This window comes from Gymnoscopelus braueri, assembly GCF_963280865.1.
Source record: "Gymnoscopelus braueri genome assembly, chromosome: 16".
Taxonomy (NCBI): domain Eukaryota; kingdom Metazoa; phylum Chordata; class Actinopteri; order Myctophiformes; family Myctophidae; genus Gymnoscopelus; species Gymnoscopelus braueri.
In genome coordinates this window covers 1,889,734-1,914,951 of record NC_137616.1, presented here as the reverse complement: position 1 = coordinate 1,914,951, position 25,218 = coordinate 1,889,734, and the positions used below count along the sequence as shown (strand labels likewise).

Below are 25,218 nucleotides of genomic sequence, written 5' to 3'. Positions count from 1 at the left end.
CTCATGCATTGAAGGAGGCATGAGCTTCAGCTTGGGCTCTCCCTAGGCTGACAGAGGGAGAGTAGCGCCCAGGATTACATAGGCAATTGGCACTGGGTGAAAAAAGAAATAACAACAACAACACTGGTCCAAAGGCGAGTGCTCTACCGACTGAGCTACCCGGACACTAAGAACGTGCTTCACATCAAACTTTAACCACTAAGACCCCTGTATACTTTGTTGACCGGTGTCCCCAGAGGTCTGTACTAGGCCCTGTACTTTTCCCCCTCTACAACAAAATTCTTCATTATTGAAAATAGCTATCAACAAGCTCACAAAGCTATTGCATTGCAACGTGTCATAGGGCTTGTCGATCTTTCTATTTTCGGAACAGTAGTAGTAAAGGGCACTTCGGTAGCTAAATGCTAAGCTAACAACATGCTAACATGCTAATTGTGTTAGCATCCGCCATTTTGTTTTTAGTGACGTCATCATTAGGGGGCGTGCCCAAGCATGCCCTGACATGTCTGACCCCCTGCTGTGTGGAGGGGGGAGTGGAGGGGGGTTTGGCGCCCCCTGCTGGTAAGGGGAGGAAGTAGGAGGGGGGTTAATTCAATTACTGTGTCTGAGTGGGTGTGTCCCAGACAGGATAACGTGTATTGAAAGGTGAAGGGAGTGGGGGGTGTAGGGGGGTGTGGTTGGGTAACCTAGACAGTGATAATTGAATACACTCAAAAAGGCTAGTGGGGTTTCTGTTTTGTTTTATTCTTAAAGAATAAGAATTGTTATTCTTTGATCAAATGTTTGCGTGTAATTGACTGCTGCAATGTCACTTGAGATTTACAGGCTTCAAGTGGTTGTTTAAAAGGTAACTTTGATTGACTTAGGGCATATTATAGTCTTATTTTAGAAAAATCACTCTTTTATAAATTATTCTTAAAGGGTATAATAATTTTAATACCTATAATGACTTTAGAACATATGCCGTAGCAGGGTTTTATTTTCTAACAGTATTCCTTACTCCCTTGTAGTTAAACTGGGGAACATGCAAAGGAATCAAGGTGCATTAAGAGTGTAACAGGCTGGCAAGTGGTTCTTTAGTCTAGTCTTTTCACACACGGTTTGATTAAAATAAAAATATATTTTTTTAAAGCAATGGTAGCTAAACCTTAATGTGAGATAAGACAACACTGAACAACATCACCATGTTAAACATTTATAACTTTTTTTTTACTGCATACACAGCTTTAGAAAAACAAGTATTTAAAAATACCCCCAGTGCATGCTGGGTAATTATTTTAGCCAATGGGAGTGGCCCCCCTAGTGACATAGCTGATTGAAAATGTCCCACTCACAGGGTGTTGTTATACAGTGTGAACAAGTAGAATGCACCATTGACACAACCTATGTATTGTGTTTAAAGCTGCATTTACTCGCTACTCTTTTAATTCCCTAAAGTACACAGTCCTTTAACAAAAAGGTTTGAACACTTTGAATGTGATTCTAAAAGATGTTAACACATCAGGATAGAGGATACATTGAAAGTCTAACAGGTTTGGTACCACTGTCTAGTTTCTAGTCCTTTCACTGCAGGTTTTAAAAATGTATATATATAAATTAAATTTTAAAAGGCTAATGGTAGCTAAACCTTAATGTGACACAAAGACAACCCTAACAATATCACCATATTAAACATTTATAACTTTTTTTTTTACAAGTGGAGTGCAACTTGATATGATTAATGTAATGATAGGACTCAGGTTGCACTTTAAAAGGGAGACAGGCTGGCAACTGGCTCTAGTCTCTAACCTTTTCACTGACGGTTTGATTAAAATAAAAATCTTTTTTTTTAAATTTTTTAAAGCAACGGTAGCTTAACCTTAATGTGACACAACACTGAACAACATCATACAAAAACATGTTCTAACTTAGTACTGCATATACAGCCATAGCATGCAAGTATTCAGAATTTACCGCAGTGCATGCTGGGTAATTATTTTTAACCAATAGCTGAGCTTTGATGTGGTTGATCCATCTTTGGAGAGCTTACACAGTAACTGTTTCACTTTCATTTTGTTTTAAGACACTTTTTATGTCTTACTACTAAACAAAAGAGTAGATTAACTTACTGACCCCCAGCCAATATATATTTTCTAACTAACTTACTGCATCTTTTAAGATGTGACACAAGACAAACCCCTAACCACCTTACCACATAAGACATTTATATCTTTTTTATTGCAATAGCTTGTAGTAAGCAAGTATTTAAAAGTTACCACAATGCATGCTGGGTATTTTTTTATTTTTTACTTCTTACTCACCGTCTCAGAGGATCATAGTGTCTCACTGTTTGTTAGTTTTTTTGCTTGCAGTATCATGTAGTATATATTTCTTCTCTCTGTGTATTACTTTTACCTAAAAAATGTATACATAAAGGTGCTAAGCTATCTATACAATGCTATATCTACATACTCAAACTCCATATTAACAAGAGTTTGGTGAAGAAACATATTTTCTGAAAATGAATTCAATGTTTTTGGCTGAAACACTACACCATTTCTATATTAAACCCAGAAGAAGTAACCTCCGTAGGCCTATTGTGAATTAGTAATTAACAGAGTACATTGGATCATGGTCTCCCGCATGCCTGCCGGGTAAGTATAACCTCCTCACGCTATTCGTGGAGGGAAGCACCCACCCCACGTACAAGTCACACTTACGGTTCATACGATTTTAAAGTTTCTCTCAATGCATGCTGGGTAATTATTTTTAACCAATGACTGAGCCTCGATGTGGTTGAACCATCTATGAGATCATTCACAATAACGGTTTCACTATCAGTTTTTTAAGACACTTTTTTACTTCTTACTTCCAAACAAAAGAGTAGATTAACTTACCGACCCAACCAATATATATTTTCTAACTAACTTACTGCAGCTTTTAAGATGGTGCACAAGGCAACCTTAACCAACATCATACAAAAACATGTTCTAACTTGATACTGCATACATAGCTTTAGTAGACAAGGATGTCAGATCATCCTGCAATGCATGCTGGGTAATTATTTTTTAACCAATGGGAGGATCAGTAAAACACTGAGTGCATTGGATCGTAGTTTCTCACCAGCCTGCCAGTGCCAGGTAACAAAGCCAGGAATCTGGTTACGATGGCTCCCCCTGCCAGGTAAGTATGACTTCCTCACGCTATTCGTGGAGGGAAGGGGCCCACACACGTACTAGTCACACTTACGGTTCATACAACACACGCTCAATCACACACTACTATGTTAACGTACACACATTTTATGAACTAGTTGATCAGCTATTTTAGAAACATTTTGAAAATAATGTGTCACCCACTTCTTTTCAGGACAAAAGTGTGGTTATTTACGCACTTTTAAAAGCTTCATGTTTTGTCTGTCTTATGTCTTGTTTAGTGTTTTTATGTGTTTTTGAATACTTTTATTAATAGTATGCAGAGACAAGCATAGGGCTGTACCGTATTGTGTTCATTCTATTGAACATGTAATATATGTAAAATTGCATTATGTACATGTTTCCAAATAACATTTCTTGAAACTAAGATCTGTATTACTTATTGTAAGTCACTGATTTTGTTAAATACTATTAGTCTACCCTAGATTGTTTTAAACTAAGTATATTGATATTATATAATGTGTGATAAATTGATGATTTAAGCTGGAAATGAGTTCTTGAGCTTTTTAATTTGTTTTTTTAACATATTAATCTCAGGGGAAGGTTAGCCAGGATTAAAGTTAACCTGTAAACAGATGACAGGCTGCTCATTATTCAGCCATGTACTCTTTTTAATCCACGGTTTTCAAAAATCTAAATTATAATTTTGAAGTCTAGGTTAGATAAAGCTGAATGTTACACCAAACATCTCCTAATAAATATATATTTTCAAACTAACTTATTTACTGTATACATAGCCTTAGAAAAAACTATTATTTTGTGTCACCCCAATGCATGATGGGTAATTACACCCCTCACATACATGGACCAATGAGAGAAGGCGGGGTTTTGAATGTATGCTAATCTGGGCCCCAATAGTGGATATCTGAGTACTCATTCCTATTTACTAGTTGTTAAGAAGACATTTTATCAAGCTGACTAACCCTTATAACTAGGATGTATAAAACTACAATACATTTTCCTCAACAGTGAAAGAAAACTCTGAGAAAATGAATGATTCGGGAATATACCACAAAGCAATTATAGTGGGCATAATATCATTGCTGTACGTGTATTAATGAAACAGCTAAATTTGGTCACATTTCGATTTTTATCATCCGCAACGTAATAGATCTTCTGTAAAGCTCATTTTCATCATGACACCGTGAACATCGATGAATAGATTATATGGCATACACAGTTTTTATTTACATGATTATTATTAAAAACGTATACCATTATCAATTATATTCATATACAACAAACATGAGGTTTCATCTAAATCAATCATTCTCTGTATAACATACATAACATTACGCATAGACCAATCACGTATACCTTGCTGATACTTTAAGACGCACATATCAATGATATATGTACACAGGACCATCACATGACATACTCCTTTTGAGTCTCCTTGTTTTTCATCATAAAAACTATCAACTACGGCCCTCACGTTTCTATCATTAATGACACGCCTATTATGACCATGGTACCCTGATATTAGCTCTTTATATGTAGTATTCCTAGTTTTTACATAATGAATATGACTTCTAAAAATATCATATCCCTCTGGTGGGTATACAATATCACCGGGCTTTGTATACTGATCAATTACAGAATTCACAAGGGTTATAAGTCTATTGTAAATAGAACCCTCAATACTAGATGTCACCCCCATTGTAATGAATATCAGTATGGTGATCTAGGTGGCCTCTTTATTCTCTGTATTTGGCAATGCCTCGCTGTCCTCCAGAGTGTACAGGAATGACAAATACTGTTGTGCATGGATCTGTCTGTATTCCTTTATCCATGTGATGAGTGTATCGTCCTCTAAATAAGATTCAGTATAATCCACTGCATTGTCTGTAGGATCACACAACTCAGGAGTGCATCGTCCTAGGTATGAAATGAAAAAGTCAGTATAGAAATAAAACCTATGGCCTGTTTCCATTGGGGTCCTTTGTATTCAACTCATAGAATAAAGACTGACCCCGACAGGATTTGAACTTTGATGAATTTGATGAATTTGATGACTATAAACCTTCTGATCTGGAGTCAGACGTGCTACCGTTGTGCCACAGAGTCCTTATAAATTAAGTTTTACTCACCAACATTTCTTGGCTATGTCATATCATGCTTTAATAGAAAAGTGAATACCACTTCAACCAACATGGATAGTATTAGTAATGATAAATAATCACAAAAATGTAAAACTCGTAATGTCTGTTGGAGATCGGCCGTTCTCCTTAGCTCGGAACGTAAAGATCGTTTTTCCTTCATAGAGTGTGCATGTATGGACATGTCTGAGTCTTGTATCAAGCCTGAGCCAAACAGAGGTCTGCAGGGCGGTTTGGAGGTGTGTCAGGGGAGTCACTTTAACCTATTCAGGCCTATGCATAGGTAAAGGGGCCCCCCACGTCACTGAGGGAGTGGTCCTACAAAACGTATATAGGCAGCTCTTTGCAAGAGCTGCTAGGAAGAGAAAACTTCTCTAACTAGAGCTGAAAGTTAACCCGAAAAACACCCCCGCCTGGACATCCTAAGAAAAATATCTTTAAAGTCACTTTCTAACATTGGACTACACTTTGTGTTCGCTGTTGAGTGGATACGCCGTGCTGCGGGGACGACAAACAGGGACCTTTTTACAGCTATTCTGGTGGACTGATTTTTGGACCTAGCAGTATCACGCAACGTTGTGTTACCTGTCGTAATCTAGTGTTATTTTTTTTCATTTCCTACATATTCGCTATGGCCTCTGTATTGGGTAAGTGTTTAATTTCTTATTTCTATGTCTATTACATGTGTGTAATCAGATCATCAATCAGATCACTTTCAATGTAAATGAATGTGGCAAAGAGTTGATCAAATTAATTATTAAATATAGTAAAATACTACATAATCATAGTATTTGTGTGTGTATATATTGTGCATGAGATATTCCATCCAATTTGATCTAATAGTTGTTGTTTTGTTTTGTTTTTGCTTATTTTCTCTCCACACGATAGATCCTCTCTCTGTGCACTCCCTCATGATCTCTAAGGATCATTTTGTGACACCACCGAATGAAGATGCAATACGTTCCGCTGGCTTCTACACATCAGGGAGCGTTAACGATGACACAAACATTCTGCAGAATCATGACTATGCCATGAATCTACGGGGCCAGAACCGTACAAGTGTGACCAAGTCGCCACCGTCACCCTCCTCAGAGGAGATGCCTGACGAAGAGGAGACCGGTTTGAGCGACGTTGAACCTTTAGATTTGTCTTCGTCTCAGCGCTCATCATCATCCACCCCTCTCCCCCCACCTCATCCCTCCCCATCAAGTTCTGAGGAGCTTGGCACCCTCGCTCGTGAACAATTTATCATCCCCAAAGGTCTGGAGCATATGCTATGTTATAGAAGAGAACCTGAACATAGAGTTTCTGTAAAAGATATCAAAAATGCAGCGAGGGAGTGGGACCGTATAGCAGAAAAGCACGAGCAGGGGCGAAAGGAGATGTTACGTAGAGGGAGTGAAATGCGGGCTATCCAAATGATGGGTCACGAGTCAGAGGAGGAAGAGGAGGAAGCACGGTTGAAGGAGGAGGAAGAGGAGATGAGGATAGCTGATAGGGCACGAGAGGTGGCTAGAGAGAGGAAAGTGACCATGTCTGATTATGAGATGGAGCGTGGTGGATCCCTTACAGGTCATCAAATGCTAAAGCTTGGCATGAAAAGACAGATGGACGTACTTTACGTTCCCTTAGCTGATAACGGTTGTATGCTGGTACAGGATGTTAGTTATGCCGTCATTGTATTCAACCGTAGTCGGATGAAGAAGATGAAGGAGATGATGGATTAGTGAGTATGCAGAATTAACTCAAACATTGTTTGACATTGTAAATAGGACAGGACAAGTTACAAATGACATTGAGACTTGGACCCATGAGGTTACTAATTCGTTAGCCTCAAATTCGTCCATTGACTGTATTGGTCCATGAGGCTGTTGCCTATATTCTTTTGCGTCCAAAGACACCTCATCTGACTGACAAAGTAGAAGTCGAAGTCGAAGACTATTATCTGAATTTGCCACGTCACTTTAAAAAGATGTAATGTGTTAAATTCTGCTACTTTCCTACCAACTGAGCTGGATACATGATACATGCATGTCATGCAAAGGGTTGTATAGTAGCTAGACTACTGCTCATTGTTTTATTTTAGACTTTTTATTTATTTATTCAGTAAATAACTCTACATGTCTAATGTATTTAAAACCTATTTTGCTTTAGGTGATAGATTATTTAGTCTTATATATATATATACTCACACACTTTTCCAAATCATGAACAGGAATAGTGATAGTAACTACTAACTACTGACTTGATGTATTGAAAATAAAAAACATTCATTACAACATGTGTCTGTTATTATTTCTTTAAGGGTACACAATCTAGCTAAAAAGCTACCTTATGAAGAACACCATCAATTGTACTCTTCTCGTTGTCTGACTAAAGTATCAATTAAATTGTGCTTGGTAAGTTTTCTGTCTTACAAAGATGTTAGAAATAACCAACAAAATAAAAGATGACTATTTCATGGAAAAAGCATATACTTTTTTTTTTAATTTATTATTATTGTGATTACATGTTCAAGAATATATGTTCAATAATATCTGCTAAACTACACAAATAATGATGATCTATGAAAATCTAATAATTCTATAGCGCTGACCATGGTACTCTAGGCGGTGAGTTTCTCTAGAACGGAACGAGTTTGTTCATTATATTATGACGCTGATCATATCCCAGAGTATCAGCTGTGATATCTAGCCTCAGCTCATTTAAAATAACTTCACACACTCCTTGCACTCTGGATTCTGTAGTAACAATGCCCCGAGTTTCCAACACATGCATGATTCCTGAAAGAAATAATAACAGACACATGTTGTAATGAATGTTTTTTATTTTCAATACATCAAGTCAGTAGTTAGTAGTTACTATCACTATTCCTGTTCATGATTTGGAAAAGTGTGTGAGTATATATATATATAAGACTAAATAATCTATCACCTAAAGCAAAATAGGTTTTAAATACATTAGACATGTAGAGTTATTTACTGAATAAATAAATAAAAGTCTAAAATAAAACAATGAGCAGTAGTCTAGCTACTATACAACCCTTTGCATGACATGCATGTATCATGTATCCAGCTCAGTTGGTAGGAAAGTAGCAGAATTTAACACATTACATCTTTTTAAAGTGACGTGGCAAATTCAGATAATAGTCTTCGACTTCGACTTCTACTTTGTCAGTCAGATGAGGTGTCTTTGGACGCAAAAGAATATAGGCAACAGCCTCATGGACCAATACAGTCAATGGACGAATTTGAGGCTAACGAATTAGTAACCTCATGGGTCCAAGTCTCAATGTCATTTGTAACTTGTCCTGTCCTATTTACAATGTCAAACAATGTTTGAGTTAATTCTGCATACTCACTAATCCATCATCTCCTTCATCTTCTTCATCCGACTACGGTTGAATACAATGACGGCATAACTAACATCCTGTACCAGCATACAACCGTTATCAGCTAAGGGAACGTAAAGTACGTCCATCTGTCTTTTCATGCCAAGCTTTAGCATTTGATGACCTGTAAGGGATCCACCACGCTCCATCTCATAATCAGACATGGTCACTTTCCTCTCTCTAGCCACCTCTCGTGCCCTATCAGCTATCCTCATCTCCTCTTCCTCCTCCTTCAACCGTGCTTCCTCCTCTTCCTCCTCTGACTCGTGACCCATCATTTGGATAGCCCGCATTTCACTCCCTCTACGTAACATCTCCTTTCGCCCCTGCTCGTGCTTTTCTGCTATACGGTCCCACTCCCTCGCTGCATTTTTGATATCTTTTACAGAAACTCTATGTTCAGGTTCTCTTCTATAACATAGCATATGCTCCAGACCTTTGGGGATGATAAATTGTTCACGAGCGAGGGTGCCAAGCTCCTCAGAACTTGATGGGGAGGGATGAGGTGGGGGGAGAGGGGTGGATGATGATGAGCGCTGAGACGAAGACAAATCTAAAGGTTCAACGTCGCTCAAACCGGTCTCCTCTTCGTCAGGCATCTCCTCTGAGGAGGGTGACGGTGGCGACTTGGTCACACTTGTACGGTTCTGGCCCCGTAGATTCATGGCATAGTCATGATTCTGCAGAATGTTTGTGTCATCGTTAACGCTCCCTGATGTGTAGAAGCCAGCGGAACGTATTGCATCTTCATTCGGTGGTGTCACAAAATGATCCTTAGAGATCATGAGGGAGTGCACAGAGAGAGGATCTATCGTGTGGAGAGAAAATAAGCAAAAACAAAACAAAACAACAACTATTAGATCAAATTGGATGGAATATCTCATGCACAATATATACACACACAAATACTATGATTATGTAGTATTTTACTATATTTAATAATTAATTTGATCAACTCTTTGCCACATTCATTTACATTGAAAGTGATCTGATTGATGATCTGATTACACACATGTAATAGACATAGAAATAAGAAATTAAACACTTACCCAATACAGAGGCCATAGCGAATATGTAGGAAATGAAAAAAAATAACACTAGATTACGACAGGTAACACAACGTTGCGTGATACTGCTAGGTCCAAAAATCAGTCCACCAGAATAGCTGTAAAAAGGTCCCTGTTTGTCGTCCCCGCAGCACGGCGTATCCACTCAACAGCGAACACAAAGTGTAGTCCAATGTTAGAAAGTGACTTTAAAGATATTTTTCTTAGGATGTCCAGGCGGGGGTGTTTTTCGGGTTAACTTTCAGCTCTAGTTAGAGAAGTTTTCTCTTCCTAGCAGCTCTTGCAAAGAGCTGCCTATATACGTTTTGTAGGACCACTCCCTCAGTGACGTGGGGGGCCCCTTTACCTATGCATAGGCCTGAATAGGTTAAAGTGACTCCCCTGACACACCTCCAAACCGCCCTGCAGACCTCTGTTTGGCTCAGGCTTGATACAAGACTCAGACATGTCCATACATGCACACTCTATGAAGGAAAAACGATCTTTACGTTCCGAGCTAAGGAGAACGGCCGATCTCCAACAGACATTACGAGTTTTACATTTTTGTGATTATTTATCATTACTAATACTATCCATGTTGGTTGAAGTGGTATTCACTTTTCTATTAAAGCATGATATGACATAGCCAAGAAATGTTGGTGAGTAAAACTTAATTTATAAGGACTCTGTGGCACAACGGTAGCGCGTCTGACTCCAGATCAGAAGGTTTATAGTCATCAAATTCATCAAATTCATCAAAGTTCAAATCCTGTCGGGGTCAGTCTTTATTCTATGAGTTGAATACAAAGGACCCCAATGGAAACAGGCCATAGGTTTTATTTCTATACTGACTTTTTCATTTCATACCTAGGACGATGCACTCCTGAGTTGTGTGATCCTACAGACAATGCAGTGGATTATACTGAATCTTATTTAGAGGACGATACACTCATCACATGGATAAAGGAATACAGACAGATCCATGCACAACAGTATTTGTCATTCCTGTACAGTATTTGTCATTCCTGTACACTCTGGAGGACAGCGAGGCATAGCCAAATACAGAGAATAAAGAGGCCACCTAGATCACCATACTGATATTCATTACAATGGGGGTGACATCTAGTATTGAGGGTTCTATTTACAATAGACTTATAACCCTTGTGAATTCTGTAATTGATCAGTATACAAAGCCCGGTGATATTGTATACCCACCAGAGGGATATGATATTTTTAGAAGTCATATTCATTATGTAAAAACTAGGAATACTACATATAAAGAGCTAATATCAGGGTACCATGGTCATAATAGGCGTGTCATTAATGATAGAAACGTGAGGGCCGTAGTTGATAGTTTTTATGATGAAAAACAAGGAGACTCAAAAGGAGTATGTCCTGTGATGGTCCTGTGTACATATATCATTGATATGTGCGTCTTAAAGTATCAGCAAGGTATACGTGATTGGTCTATGCGTAATGTTATGTATGTTATACAGAGAATGATTGATTTAGATGAAACCTCATGTTTGTTGTATATGAATATAATTGATAATGGTATACGTTTTTAATAATAATCATGTAAATAAAAACTGTGTATGCCATATAATCTATTCATCGATGTTCACGGTGTCATGATGAAAATGAGCTTTACAGAAGATCTATTACGTTGCGGATGATAAAAATCGAAATGTGACCAAATTTAGCTGTTTCATTAATACACGTACAGCAATGATATTATGCCCACTATAATTGCTTTGTGGTATATTCCCGAATCATTCATTTTCTCAGAGTTTTCTTTCACTGTTGAGGAAAATGTATTGTAGTTTTATACATCCTAGTTATAAGGGTTAGTCAGCTTGATAAAATGTCTTCTTAACAACTAGTAAATAGGAATGAGTACTCAGATATCCACTATTGGGGCCCAGATTAGCATACATTCAAAACCCCGCCTTCTCTCATTGGTCCATGTATGTGAGGGGTGTAATTACCCATCATGCATTGGGGTGACACAAAATAATAGTTTTTTCTAAGGCTATGTATACAGTAAATAAGTTAGTTTGAAAATATATATTTATTAGGAGATGTTTGGTGTAACATTCAGCTTTATCTAACCTAGACTTCAAAATTATAATTTAGATTTTTGAAAACCGTGGATTAAAAAGAGTACATGGCTGAATAATGAGCAGCCTGTCATCTGTTTACAGGTTAACTTTAATCCTGGCTAACCTTCCCCTGAGATTAATATGTTAAAAAAACAAATTAAAAAGCTCAAGAACTCATTTCCAGCTTAAATCATCAATTTATCACACATTATATAATATCAATATACTTAGTTTAAAACAATCTAGGGTAGACTAATAGTATTTAACAAAATCAGTGACTTACAATAAGTAATACAGATCTTAGTTTCAAGAAATGTTATTTGGAAACATGTACATAATGCAATTTTACATATATTACATGTTCAATAGAATGAACACAATACGGTACAGCCCTATGCTTGTCTCTGCATACTATTAATAAAAGTATTCAAAAACACATAAAAACACTAAAGACATAAGACAGACAAAACATGAAGCTTTTAAAAGTGCGTAAATAACCACACTTTTGTCCTGAAAAGAAGTGGGTGACACATTATTTTCAAAATGTTTCTAAAATAGCTGATCAACTAGTTCATAAAATGTGTGTACGTTAACATAGTAGTGTGTGATTGAGCGTGTGTTGTATGAACCGTAAGTGTGACTAGTACGTGTGTGGGCCCCTTCCCTCCACGAATAGCGTGAGGAAGTCATACTTACCTGGCAGGGGGAGCCATCGTAACCAGATTCCTGGCTTTGTTACCTGGCACTGGCAGGCTGGTGAGAAACTACGATCCAATGCACTCAGTGTTTTACTGATCCTCCCATTGGTTAAAAAATAATTACCCAGCATGCATTGCAGGATGATCTGACATCCTTGTCTACTAAAGCTATGTATGCAGTATCAAGTTAGAACATGTTTTTGTATGATGTTGGTTAAGGTTGCCTTGTGCACCATCTTAAAAGCTGCAGTAAGTTAGTTAGAAAATATATATTGGTTGGGTCGGTAAGTTAATCTACTCTTTTGTTTGGAAGTAAGAAGTAAAAAAGTGTCTTAAAAAACTGATAGTGAAACCGTTATTGTGAATGATCTCATAGATGGTTCAACCACATCGAGGCTCAGTCATTGGTTAAAAATAATTACCCAGCATGCATTGAGAGAAACTTTAAAATCGTATGAACCGTAAGTGTGACTTGTACGTGGGGTGGGTGCTTCCCTCCACGAATAGCGTGAGGAGGTTATACTTACCCGGCAGGCATGCGGGAGACCATGATCCAATGTACTCTGTTAATTACTAATTCACAATAGGCCTACGGAGGTTACTTCTTCTGGGTTTAATATAGAAATGGTGTAGTGTTTCAGCCAAAAACATTGAATTCATTTTCAGAAAATATGTTTCTTCACCAAACTCTTGTTAATATGGAGTTTGAGTATGTAGATATAGCATTGTATAGATAGCTTAGCACCTTTATGTATACATTTTTTAGGTAAAAGTAATACACAGAGAGAAGAAATATATACTACATGATACTGCAAGCAAAAAAACTAACAAACAGTGAGACACTATGATCCTCTGAGACGGTGAGTAAGAAGTAAAAAATAAAAAAATACCCAGCATGCATTGTGGTAACTTTTAAATACTTGCTTACTACAAGCTATTGCAATAAAAAAGATATAAATGTCTTATGTGGTAAGGTGGTTAGGGGTTTGTCTTGTGTCACATCTTAAAAGATGCAGTAAGTTAGTTAGAAAATATATATTGGCTGGGGGTCAGTAAGTTAATCTACTCTTTTGTTTAGTAGTAAGACATAAAAAGTGTCTTAAAACAAAATGAAAGTGAAACAGTTACTGTGTAAGCTCTCCAAAGATGGATCAACCACATCAAAGCTCAGCTATTGGTTAAAAATAATTACCCAGCATGCACTGCGGTAAATTCTGAATACTTGCATGCTATGGCTGTATATGCAGTACTAAGTTAGAACATGTTTTTGTATGATGTTGTTCAGTGTTGTGTCACATTAAGGTTAAGCTACCGTTGCTTTAAAAATTTAAAAAAAAAAGATTTTTATTTTAATCAAACCGTCAGTGAAAAGGTTAGAGACTAGAGCCAGTTGCCAGCCTGTCTCCCTTTTAAAGTGCAACCTGAGTCCTATCATTACATTAATCATATCAAGTTGCACTCCACTTGTAAAAAAAAAAGTTATAAATGTTTAATATGGTGATATTGTTAGGGTTGTCTTTGTGTCACATTAAGGTTTAGCTACCATTAGCCTTTTAAAATTTAATTTATATATATACATTTTTAAAACCTGCAGTGAAAGGACTAGAAACTAGACAGTGGTACCAAACCTGTTAGACTTTCAATGTATCCTCTATCCTGATGTGTTAACATCTTTTAGAATCACATTCAAAGTGTTCAAACCTTTTTGTTAAAGGACTGTGTACTTTAGGGAATTAAAAGAGTAGCGAGTAAATGCAGCTTTAAACACAATACATAGGTTGTGTCAATGGTGCATTCTACTTGTTCACACTGTATAACAACACCCTGTGAGTGGGACATTTTCAATCAGCTATGTCACTAGGGGGGCCACTCCCATTGGCTAAAATAATTACCCAGCATGCACTGGGGGTATTTTTAAATACTTGTTTTTCTAAAGCTGTGTATGCAGTAAAAAAAAAGTTATAAATGTTTAACATGGTGATGTTGTTCAGTGTTGTCTTATCTCACATTAAGGTTTAGCTACCATTGCTTTAAAAAAATATATTTTTATTTTAATCAAACCGTGTGTGAAAAGACTAGACTAAAGAACCACTTGCCAGCCTGTTACACTCTTAATGCACCTTGATTCCTTTGCATGTTCCCCAGTTTAACTACAAGGGAGTAAGGAATACTGTTAGAAAATAAAACCCTGCTACGGCATATGTTCTAAAGTCATTATAGGTATTAAAATTATTATACCCTTTAAGAATAATTTATAAAAGAGTGATTTTTCTAAAATAAGACTATAATATGCCCTAAGTCAATCAAAGTTACCTTTTAAACAACCACTTGAAGCCTGTAAATCTCAAGTGACATTGCAGCAGTCAATTACACGCAAACATTTGATCAAAGAATAACAATTCTTATTCTTTAAGAATAAAACAAAACAGAAACCCCACTAGCCTTTTTGAGTGTATTCAATTATCACTGTCTAGGTTACCCAACCACACCCCCCTACACCCCCCACTCCCTTCACCTTTCAATACACGTTATCCTGTCTGGGACACACCCACTCAGACACAGTAATTGAATTAACCCCCCTCCTACTTCCTCCCCTTACCAGCAGGGGGCGCCAAACCCCCCTCCACTCCCCCCTCCACACAGCAGGGGGTCAGACATGTCAGGGCATGCTTGGGCACGCCCCCTAATGATGACGTCACTAAAAACAAAATGGCGGATGCTAACACAATTAGCATGTTAGCATGTTGTTAGCTTAGCATTTAGCTACCGAAGTGCCCTTTACTACTACTACTCGGAACGCTAGGTCAACGCTAAGTTGCTAAGAAAATTATAAAAGGGCGTTTGAATTCAGTAAAAGAAAAACAAAGTTAAAACTAAACAGGATATAAGAGAAAAAATTACTTTGCAGAAGACGTGATAAAACTAAAATCTCAATAAAAGGCAGCAGCAAAAATATTTAGCGGTTGTTGCGAACGCGGAAGGAGGCCTCCGCCCAAGTGGAGCCTACTATGAAACTCTGCTCGGCTTGTGAGTGTGTGTGTGTGTGTGTCGGTGTGTGTGTCTGTGTTCATGCACTACCTAGTAGAGGGCGCCAGAGTGCAGCGCCAGAGTGCAGCAGACACAGCCTGCCCCACACACACACACACACACACACACACACACACACACACACACACACACACACACACACACACACACACACACACACACACACACACACACACACACACACACAATTTTCGAGCAGTCTTTCCACCTCCGAGTACACCGACCCGCTGGGCCAGGCTTTTATTTTTTAGCAAAACTAAGCAATAAAAGCCTGGAGATCGAGGCAAATCTGCGTTCGCCTCCAGCGTTCGCGCGTCTTACTTGTTTAAATGGTAAAAGAACAAGGTAAAAACCTGTAGACGCCGTGGAGCAGCTTGCAGGCCACAGGGCCCATGGTCCAATCCCACGCCTCGTTGTAGATGATGAGGGGCAGTGCCGCCACAAACAGCAGATCTGCAAGTGCTACGTTGAGCAGGTACACGTCCGTCATGGACTTGGAACGCCTGGTAGATGTAGTAGAGGCCCGTCATGATTATTACATAACTCGCCTAATGGCAATTATTTAAAATAATCACAATATCTTTTTGCATAATCGGGATAATCGTTTCCGTGTAGAAAAAGGTTCCTGCATGTTCAAACATTTTCCAAAACATAGCGTATAAGCTTATAACTTGTTATACAGTTATACTATAACGTACAGTTATACTATAATGTATAGCTGTCACAAAGTGACGTGTTATAAGCTTGTACGTAATTAGCTATTTGAAAAAATATATATATTTTCGGGGGCTTTTCTGCGTTTAATGATAGTACACAGAGGAGAGACAGACACTTGGAGAGACAGATGACGGCCGGGGTGGAGAGGGTTGGCACCCCAAACCACTTCTTCCGTGAGGAAGAACCAAAAGCTACAGGCTGCGGTGAAACCTGCAGGGAGGGTTTAATCCATCAAGGCAGAGTGAGATGTTTTTGCCCAGCAGCAACGACGACGCAACGCACAGAGAAGCCCCGACTTCTGGTCAGACGAAGGAGGAGCCAAAAAAAATTTGTTTAATCTGAAACAATTGTATACAATATAGAGGGGGTCCCTGCTTCATCTCTCTCTCAACTAGAGGGTCCTTGGGCTGAAAACGTTGAAGACCCCTGGCCTAGAGCCTCCTAGTGTCGCCAACACCAGCTGCAACATCTCAACTAACCTGGCCTGGCATCGGCCGGACTGATGGCGTGGATTCACTCACATACGTTCCATGTGTGAGTGGATCCGCGTTGTCGGTCTGGCTATAGTGCCTGCACTACCCCTAATTAGCACTGTCTGTCTCCAACCCCCAAGATACAGTGGGGGCAGTAGCGTGACACTTGGACACAGGCCGGGATCTGATCAGCATCGGTCGGGTCGCCTGGAGGAGGGTGTCTGTTGCAAGACCCCAAACACCCAGTGACTCCAGGTAACAACACTGCAGGGTGTGCCGATATATCGTCCCGCGATACGAAACGGCTATAAGTTTGCATGTCTGAATAATGCAAAAACAGAATTATTTGTTAGCATTTGCTTTTTTTCTCCCCCATATATTTTTATAATAAAAAAGTGCGTATCGTATCGTATCGAAATCGTATCGAAGTTGTGAGCCCAATATCGTATCGTATCTTTTCGTGAAATTAGTGTATCCGTCGGCACACCCCTACTGATGATGTGTCCAAGTTTGTGCATCAGTTGATGTTTTATTAATACTAGCCTGGGATCAATACCTTTTTCGGGTGTGTGATCCGGTCGGGAGCGGAAGCAACCCTATGCCTCACCCCCAAATAACCCCGGCCGCGATCAAGGGCGTTGTAATTTTAGGGCCTACCTAATAAAATCCTTGATGCGGCGTAGTTTAGCTTATTTTTAAAATACAAAATAAATATAAATGTAAGTGTACTTTCCGGAGACTATTTAGACTAGTCTACCTTTGTAATCAATTCAGCATTTAAAATGGGGAACCAAAACAAAGCGGCTCCGCAAAACCGGAAGCAGCAAAAAACGGAAGCCGGAAGCTATTTATTTTTCTTTCTTTTTTTACCGGATCACACGGGCCATTTAATAACGAATACCAGGCTTTCCTCCGAGGTGGAAAGACTGGTGATGCGGGGTTATATTAACACAGTAGAGAGAGACAGGAAACAGGAGAGAGAGACAGGGAGTGACAAGCAGCAACAGTCGTCGGGCTCGTCGAAGCATTAGAGCCTGCATACCGTATGAGCCTTAACCACTAGGCCATAATAACTGCCCCTGTGCCATTTGTGATTTATGAAGCCTAAAAAAAAAAAACACAAACGAAAATTGTATTCATAATTATGTTCCAATGCCCAAAACTCATCAACTAAACCACTTAAACCCCAGCATCGGTATTGTGGGGAAAGCTTTAGCTGAAAATAGAAGATCGACAAGCTCACAACGCGACTAGTTGCGTCGCGTTGTGAGCTTGTCGATCGGCTATTTTCAGCCGATGAGAAAACAGAAAATACACTAGTATTCTTTGAGACACACATCCGGGTTTTTGACCAATAAGCACCTTTGTTTGGCCCAATTTCGCTACAGCTGACGTTTTTTGGGGCTAAACAAAGGCATCAAGTGACGTTGATTCCCTTCCCCTATTCGCTTACACTAGGACATGACATGCAGGCAGAAGAATGGAGCCCTGAGGGACTCCAGCTCTCCATATGGGGTTTAAGCGGTTAAATGTTGTAATCATGACAAGCCCTACTTGTAGAAGGCGTAGGTGACGATGACCAGACAGTTTCCTATCAGACCCAGGACGCAGATGACGGAGTGGATGTAGGGTCCCACCACCACCTCCACCCCACGGTTGGCGCTCATCTCGCACGGCTCCACGTAATCGAAGAGATCGTCGGGATAGTCGGTAGGCTCGTAGTCTGGTCTGTAGTCCTCCGTGTAGGCCTGTCACAATTATTACACAATCGTCTGATTAATCGCAATTATTTGAGATAATCGCAATTATTCTTTGTATAATCGTCGCAATCGTTTCCATGTTGAAAAATTTCCATATAGTTCAAAACTCTTGCAAAAAAATGCGGAAATAGCTGATCTTGCAAGCTCACGATGCGACACGTTGCGAGCTTGTAGTTCGGCAATTTCTTTTCTTTTTTTCTTAAGTTTGAAGTTATGAAATATGCCAGTTATTTCTTTGTATATTTAGGTTATTTGTCATATCTGCCCTGTACAACTTCAAAGGCTAAAAGCAGAAATAGAAATGTACAGAAATGTAATTTTTATTCATCCAGCTCCAGTGTTCAACGACAAAAACACAATTCAATTGTTAATCATAATTATTCGTGCAACAATCAATTGTCAAGTAAAATGTCATAATGGTCATAATCGCCCTACCTCCATGCTGCTGTTGGAGACGCCGCCCACACTGGCCCCTGATAGGTTGAACATTATGTCCCTTGTAGCTGTGGAGGGAGGGAGAGAGATTGATTAATTGATTGATTGATTGATTGATTGATTGATTGAATACTTTATTGCAGTGGTTCTCATTGACAATTATTAGCCTGTGGACCCCCATTTGAAAAGATATGCCAGGGACCCCCATAAGAGAAGATTTTTACGGCTCTAGCAGTGATTCTCAACCATTTTAATTTCAAGGACCCCCAGTTTGCTTATTGGCTTAGGAATGTGACAAAAGAAAAAAAAATATTCAGAATTCAAGTCTCCATGGCGACTAATCGATAGGACACATTTTTTTGCGTGAACTATCCCGTTAAGTAGCTTCAGAGGGGGAAACTAGGGATTTTTCATTATTCTGAATCCATTCCAAGTATTAATTTAGCATCAAAACCACTCCTTGGCGGAAAAATGGCACACCCACTTTTCCCTCTTGTTGCAAATCCATTTTGGAGTGAAAATAGTATACAAGCTCGCAACACGTCACATCGTGACACGTCGTGACACGTCGTGAGCTTGTAGATCGGCTATTTCCAAATAGCCAATGTATATAGGGTTAAAGTGGTTAAACTGATTTCAATGGTATATTAACTCATTGTGCTGGGGACCCCCTGTGCAGTGTAGCAGAGCTTTAGGGTTCATCTCCTCTCTTCTTACTTTGGTGAAGTAGATCAGTGGTTCTCAACTTTTTCAGGCTGCGACCCCCCAAAATAATCATATTTGAACTGGGACCCCCCAAAATGATCATATTTGAACTGGGACCCCCCCAAAAATAATCATAGTTGAACTGGGACCCCCCCCACCCACACTGACAAGCACTTGGAATTTTAGGAGTTGAGGCATTTCATTTAGTTTGACTCGGTTCCACAGATACATTTTGTGAAAATAGCTGATCTACAAGGTCAGCCTCACAATATTTTCAAAATCTTTGCCTCTTTCTTATTATTTGACAATTTGGCCAATGTTTGACCAGTTTTTATTGTATAGTTTGTTGATTACTTTTGATGCAGTAAGGGCGCGGTCACACCAAAATATTGCCCGCTGTTAAACTCAGGTTGTGCCCGACCGCATTCTAAAAAACGGAGTGACGCACCTGTCACTCACTTTCAGGACCCTCCCATGCAACAGCTACAACCAGTTGCTCTATCACAAGCACCATGTTGCTTCCTGAGTCTTGGGACGGTCCGCCTTCGACTCACCCGATTGGACAGAGGGGGAAAGCAGCATAGAGCGCATAAACGAAGGTGACACACGGAAAGATGCGCAAGACCATTAATCCACACGATTCTCATTGAAAAAGCATTGCCAGATTCCGCCCCATAGGTAAAACAAAATTGTGGTGTGACCGCACCCTAAAGGTCTTTTTTTTCTTCTCTTTCTCCACTTTTTTTTTAGGTATTAAAAACCTGCGGTAATAAAAACTCAACCTGTGGTTGAATTAAGAACCTGTGGTATTAAAAACCCAACCTGTGGGTGAATTTAAAAACCTGGTGGTATTAAAAACCTGTGGTATTAAAAACCCAACCTGTGGTTGCATTAAAAACCTAGTGGTATTAAAAACCTGTGGTATTAAAAACCTGTGGTTGGGCACCCCCCTGACCCACAGGTTGAGAACCACTGAAGTAGATGGTACTTCCTGTCAGATACGCTGATAAAGGCTACAAGTTGCTATCCATGCGGTTCCTCAGTCTTGGAAATGCAGTGAAACAGATCCACAACTACTACATGTTTAACTCTAAAATGTACAAATGGATGAGCAGATCCTGCAGCGTGCTGAAGAGCAGAGAATACACATTCACATGGTTTTGTTTTTCTTAATGGGAAAGATACATATCGACTCTGTCTAAAATGTTTTTGTACTTTTTCCACCACTGCCCACTGGGCACCACGGAGGGTTAATCCGCCCCTGCCCACGGACCACATTGTACAACCCAACCCAGCTTTACTGCTGCCAGGGGCCCCTGAGGGAGTGAAAACGATCTGGTAGCACCCAGATTTACAACAAACATGGGAATGCTCTCATTCTACTGCTGTGCCACCTACATGTGGAATAACCTGACACCGTCCATTAAAGGATGTGTGACACTGGTTTCTTTCAAAAAATTAGCCTGAAAAAACATGTATCAGGAGACCACAAGGGGAATAGAGCATTGGTTCTCAAAGTGGGGTCCGGGGACCCCCAGGGGTCCTTGTGGCGGGATACCAGGGGGTCCACAGCAGCAAAATTAGTTAATAAAGCGTTGAATATCCATATTTTATACTTTGGCTATTCAAAAATAGCAGATCTACAAGTTCGTAGCACGGCACCGAGGGCCATGCTATGAGCTTGTAGATCTGCTATTTTTTAAACTTTTTGATAAATCTTGTTTTTTAAAAGGCGAACATTTTTAACACAAATCTTTGGTTCTGGGGGTCCCTGGAACAAAATATTTTGAGATGGGGGGTTCGGCGGCCACATGCATATCATTTTGGGGGTCCTTGACATGAAAAAGTTTGAGAACCACTGATATAGCAACATAAGCTTAAACCTTTTGTCTGTAAGACCAGGTCAACACAGTGTTCCTTATTAGTCAAGTAGGCTACGAATAATGAAGCAAATCATTGATAGCTTCTGGGAAATAATATTCTTTTTATTTTATGGATGGATAAAATATGTTTATCAGTTTCCAGCAGACAGGTTTATAGGATAATGGTCTCATACTGTAACAGGTTAATGTGTGGAGCATAGTTTGAGGTTCACTAGCAGGCAGTGAATCATTCTACTGGAATTAAAGTGTCTTCAACCATAACAATACAATAAGATTCAAAAATCAGGGGGTCCTCAGCAAAAGCAGTTAATATAGCATCACAATTATTTCAACCACTTTAACCATAATTCTATACTTTGGCTATTAAAAAATAGCAGATCTGCAATTTCTATGAGCTTGCACTGTGCAAGCTCATAGAGATTGTAGATCTGCTATTTTTTTTTAATCGTGACAACGTGTGCAAATCTTTGAATATATATACAGTATATATATGTTTTAGAGTCAAATCTTTGCTTCTGGGGCGTCCCTGGAACAACATATTTTGAGGTGGGGGGGTCGACGGCTAAATACATACTGTATCATTTTGGTGGTCCTTGACATGAACAAGTTTGAGAACCACTGATATTATAGCAACATAAGCAACAGAAAACTATTTATAAGTTAAGGTTTAGAAGACATTTTTAGAATAGAAAGGTGTGCTGTGGTTCATCTGGAGGAGGAAGAGGTGGAGGAGGAGGAGGAGGCAGTGGTGTAAAGTAACTTTTACTCCACTACAATTATTTGAAAACTTTACTAGTTACTTTGCAAATATAAATTATTATTATAAAACATACATGAACCACTTTAGCCCTATTTTATTCCTAGGCTATTTGAAAATAATAAACCCTAATTTTCAAACATTTTAGTACTTTTACTTTTGGTACTTTAAGTATATTTTGATGCCAATACTTTTGTACTTTTACTCAAGAAAATTTCGAATTCCGGACATTTACTTGCAACAGAGGACTTCTGCATTGCAGTATTGATACTTTTACTTAAGTAAAACAATGTGAGTACTTTTACCACCACAGGTGGAGGCAGGCAGCGTGTTTTGGAGGAAGTTAGCTCAGAATGAGGTCATTTAACCTCAGCTAGAACGGACTGACCCATTTAGTGATGTTAGGGACGGGGTGTTGTGGTTTAGACTGCGGCGTTTAACACAACTATGCTTACGAGCATTATTCTGCTGCGTTGCAATATTGTGGTGAAATGTTTTTGTGCATGTTTTGCACGTATACCCAGATCATTTTGAGTCACAGACCCAGCAGCAACATAGTTTATATTTATCTCATTTGGCAGGCTGAAATAGATGTATTATTTTTGGCCAATTTTGGAAATGCTTTCAAAATATAAAAGTGCAATATAGTATGCAATTTATGCAGTTTACTGTGCTAGTGGGATTTTTTTTTCAGCCACTACACTCCTCAGTAGCAGTTGTGAAATAGTACAGATTATATCATACTATATCAGATTATATCAGATTATCAGCATGACCCCAGATTAACACCACGATTAACCACATAAACTCTACAATCCCATTTTTGGGGGCGAAAATAGCTGATCTACAAGCCCCACTACGTGTTTCTTTTAGTTTTTCTTACTTTTAAAATGTTCTTATGATGTTCTGCATAGTGGTGTATATCTGTCTGTTTTTTAATGTCTACATGAATTGAGTACGTGGGAATCTCGTTTGAAACAAGCAATTGCGGCTTTTATGAGCGATCCATTTTAGCTGACCTTGTATTGTAAACTGTAATTCCATGTGCTTTTTCTCTGCAAATCTTCTAAATAAAGTATAATCAATCAATCAATCAAAAACACGTTGTGGGCTTGTAGATCGGCCGTTTTCGGCCAAAGATATTTGGCATAGAGGGAGAAAAGGAGGGGGGCCTGTTAGTATAGACTCCCAGAGGACACTGGTTAAATAAGTATAAGTGGTTCAATAAGAGAATGAATGTAATTGTTAAAACGATGAAAGTCCTTCCTCCTCAAGTTTCTGTTCCCTTACTGAACTTCTGCTTGACGCACAATGACAAGTTGACAAGCCGTCAGTCAACAAAGGCTGTAGTTTACTTTACAATCACTTCCCTTCCCATCAAATGTCACTGAGCTCTGAAAACCAACACAGATTCACACGTGTTCCTGGACAAACGAGATGAACCCATTAAGACCCGAGGCCGATTCTACTCAACGTCTTCTAAATTCTAACAGTTTTCTGAAAAAAAACGTATTTTTCTATATCAGTGGTGCTCAATTTTTTTTCGTGTCAAGTACCCCCCAGAATTATGTATTTGGCCGCGGTCCCTCATCTCAAAATATTCAGTTCCAGGGACCCCCAGAAGCAAAGATTTGAGTTGAAAAGAGTTTGCTTTAATAAATATTAGTCAAAGATTTGCAAAAAAAAAAATCAGATCTACAAGCTCATAGCGCGGCACGAAGTGACGCGCTATGAGCTTGTATATCTGCTATTTTTGAATAGCCAAAGCAACAACATGTTAACATGTAGTTAAAGTGGTTAAAATGACACAGATGCTTTAATAGGTTAATAAGCAATGGGATGATACTGATGATTGATCTGATTTCATATTGCGATCGTACGAAAAACTAATAAACAAAACCACAGTCTAGAGTTACAATATGCAGATTAGGTTCTGGGGTTACAATTTCAACTAGAAACAACATCTCTAAGAAATGTTAAGTGTGCCTGCCACTCGCTAAGTCTTCTAACTCCCTTTGATTACTTGTAAGTACTTTAACTCAAATACAGTACTATAATAGACTTTCAAGTATTTTTACTCATTCTATGTACTTTTAAGTATTTTTACTCATTAGACACATTTTAATCAAATTAAATGATTATTTGCACTTCATATACTGTATCGTGGACTTTGAGAATCACCTCCAACTCTGTCTTCCAATCCTATATATTCTCAATGTTTGGTAATCAGATTACTAAACATGTTTTTAGAGTCACTTTTGAGTAATTTCTCCAAGCTGAGAGATGAATTCCTGCTGTCAGAGACATTGTTGCGTTTCCTTCAAAGATAAAACCACACATGAGGCTTTTTGTGTGTTTTCAGAAAGACCATCTAATCAAAAACATGCTGATACAAAGAGTGACGATAAAATGAAACAATAAAAATATGTAAAAGGGAGAGTGCTTACCGGCAGAACACACATGCAACACCTCTTCTCTCTCTCTCTCTCTCTCTCTCTCTCTCTCTGACTCGCTCAGGTAAAGACAGGAACCACATGAATAATGCCTCACTACCATACCGCATGGGAGGCACCCTGTGTGTGTGTGTGTGTGTGTGTGTGTGTGTGTGTGTGTGTGTGTGTGTGTGTGTGTGTGTGTGTGTGTGTGTGTGTGTGTGTGTGTGTGTGTGTACGTATGTATATTGAAAATTGGAAATACTCCAGGAAAGTAAAAATACCTCAAAATTGTACTCATGTACAGTACTTGAGTAAATGTAGGCCTATTTGTATACTTTACTCCATTTGTGTGTGTGTGTGTGTGTGTGTGTGTGTGTGTGTGTGTGTGTGTGTGTGTGTGTGCGCGTGCGTGCGTGCGTGCGTGCGTGCGTGCGTGCGTGCGTGCGTGTAAATAGGACCACAGTGGAAGCAAGCC

The 25,218-nt window shown here is 39.0% G+C and overlaps 1 protein-coding gene across 1 annotated transcript in view; it reads right to left on the bottom strand.

The window, feature by feature from the left end:
- Window positions 1-24,842, bottom strand: part of LOC308102667 (C-C chemokine receptor type 6-like) — a 30,131-nt gene extending 5,289 nt beyond the window's left edge. Inside the window, exons 1-4 of the mRNA XM_080452496.1 lie at window positions 24,756-24,842; window positions 18,964-19,031; window positions 18,323-18,516; window positions 15,932-16,081 (exon numbers count right to left, since the gene is read on the bottom strand). Of these exons, the coding sequence (XP_080308622.1) occupies window positions 15,932-16,081; window positions 18,323-18,516; window positions 18,964-19,017 (398 nt within the window). The 5' untranslated portion in view covers window positions 19,018-19,031; window positions 24,756-24,842. The remainder of the gene's footprint in view (window positions 1-15,931; window positions 16,082-18,322; window positions 18,517-18,963; window positions 19,032-24,755) is intronic.
- Window positions 24,843-25,218: the final 376 nt, after the last annotated feature.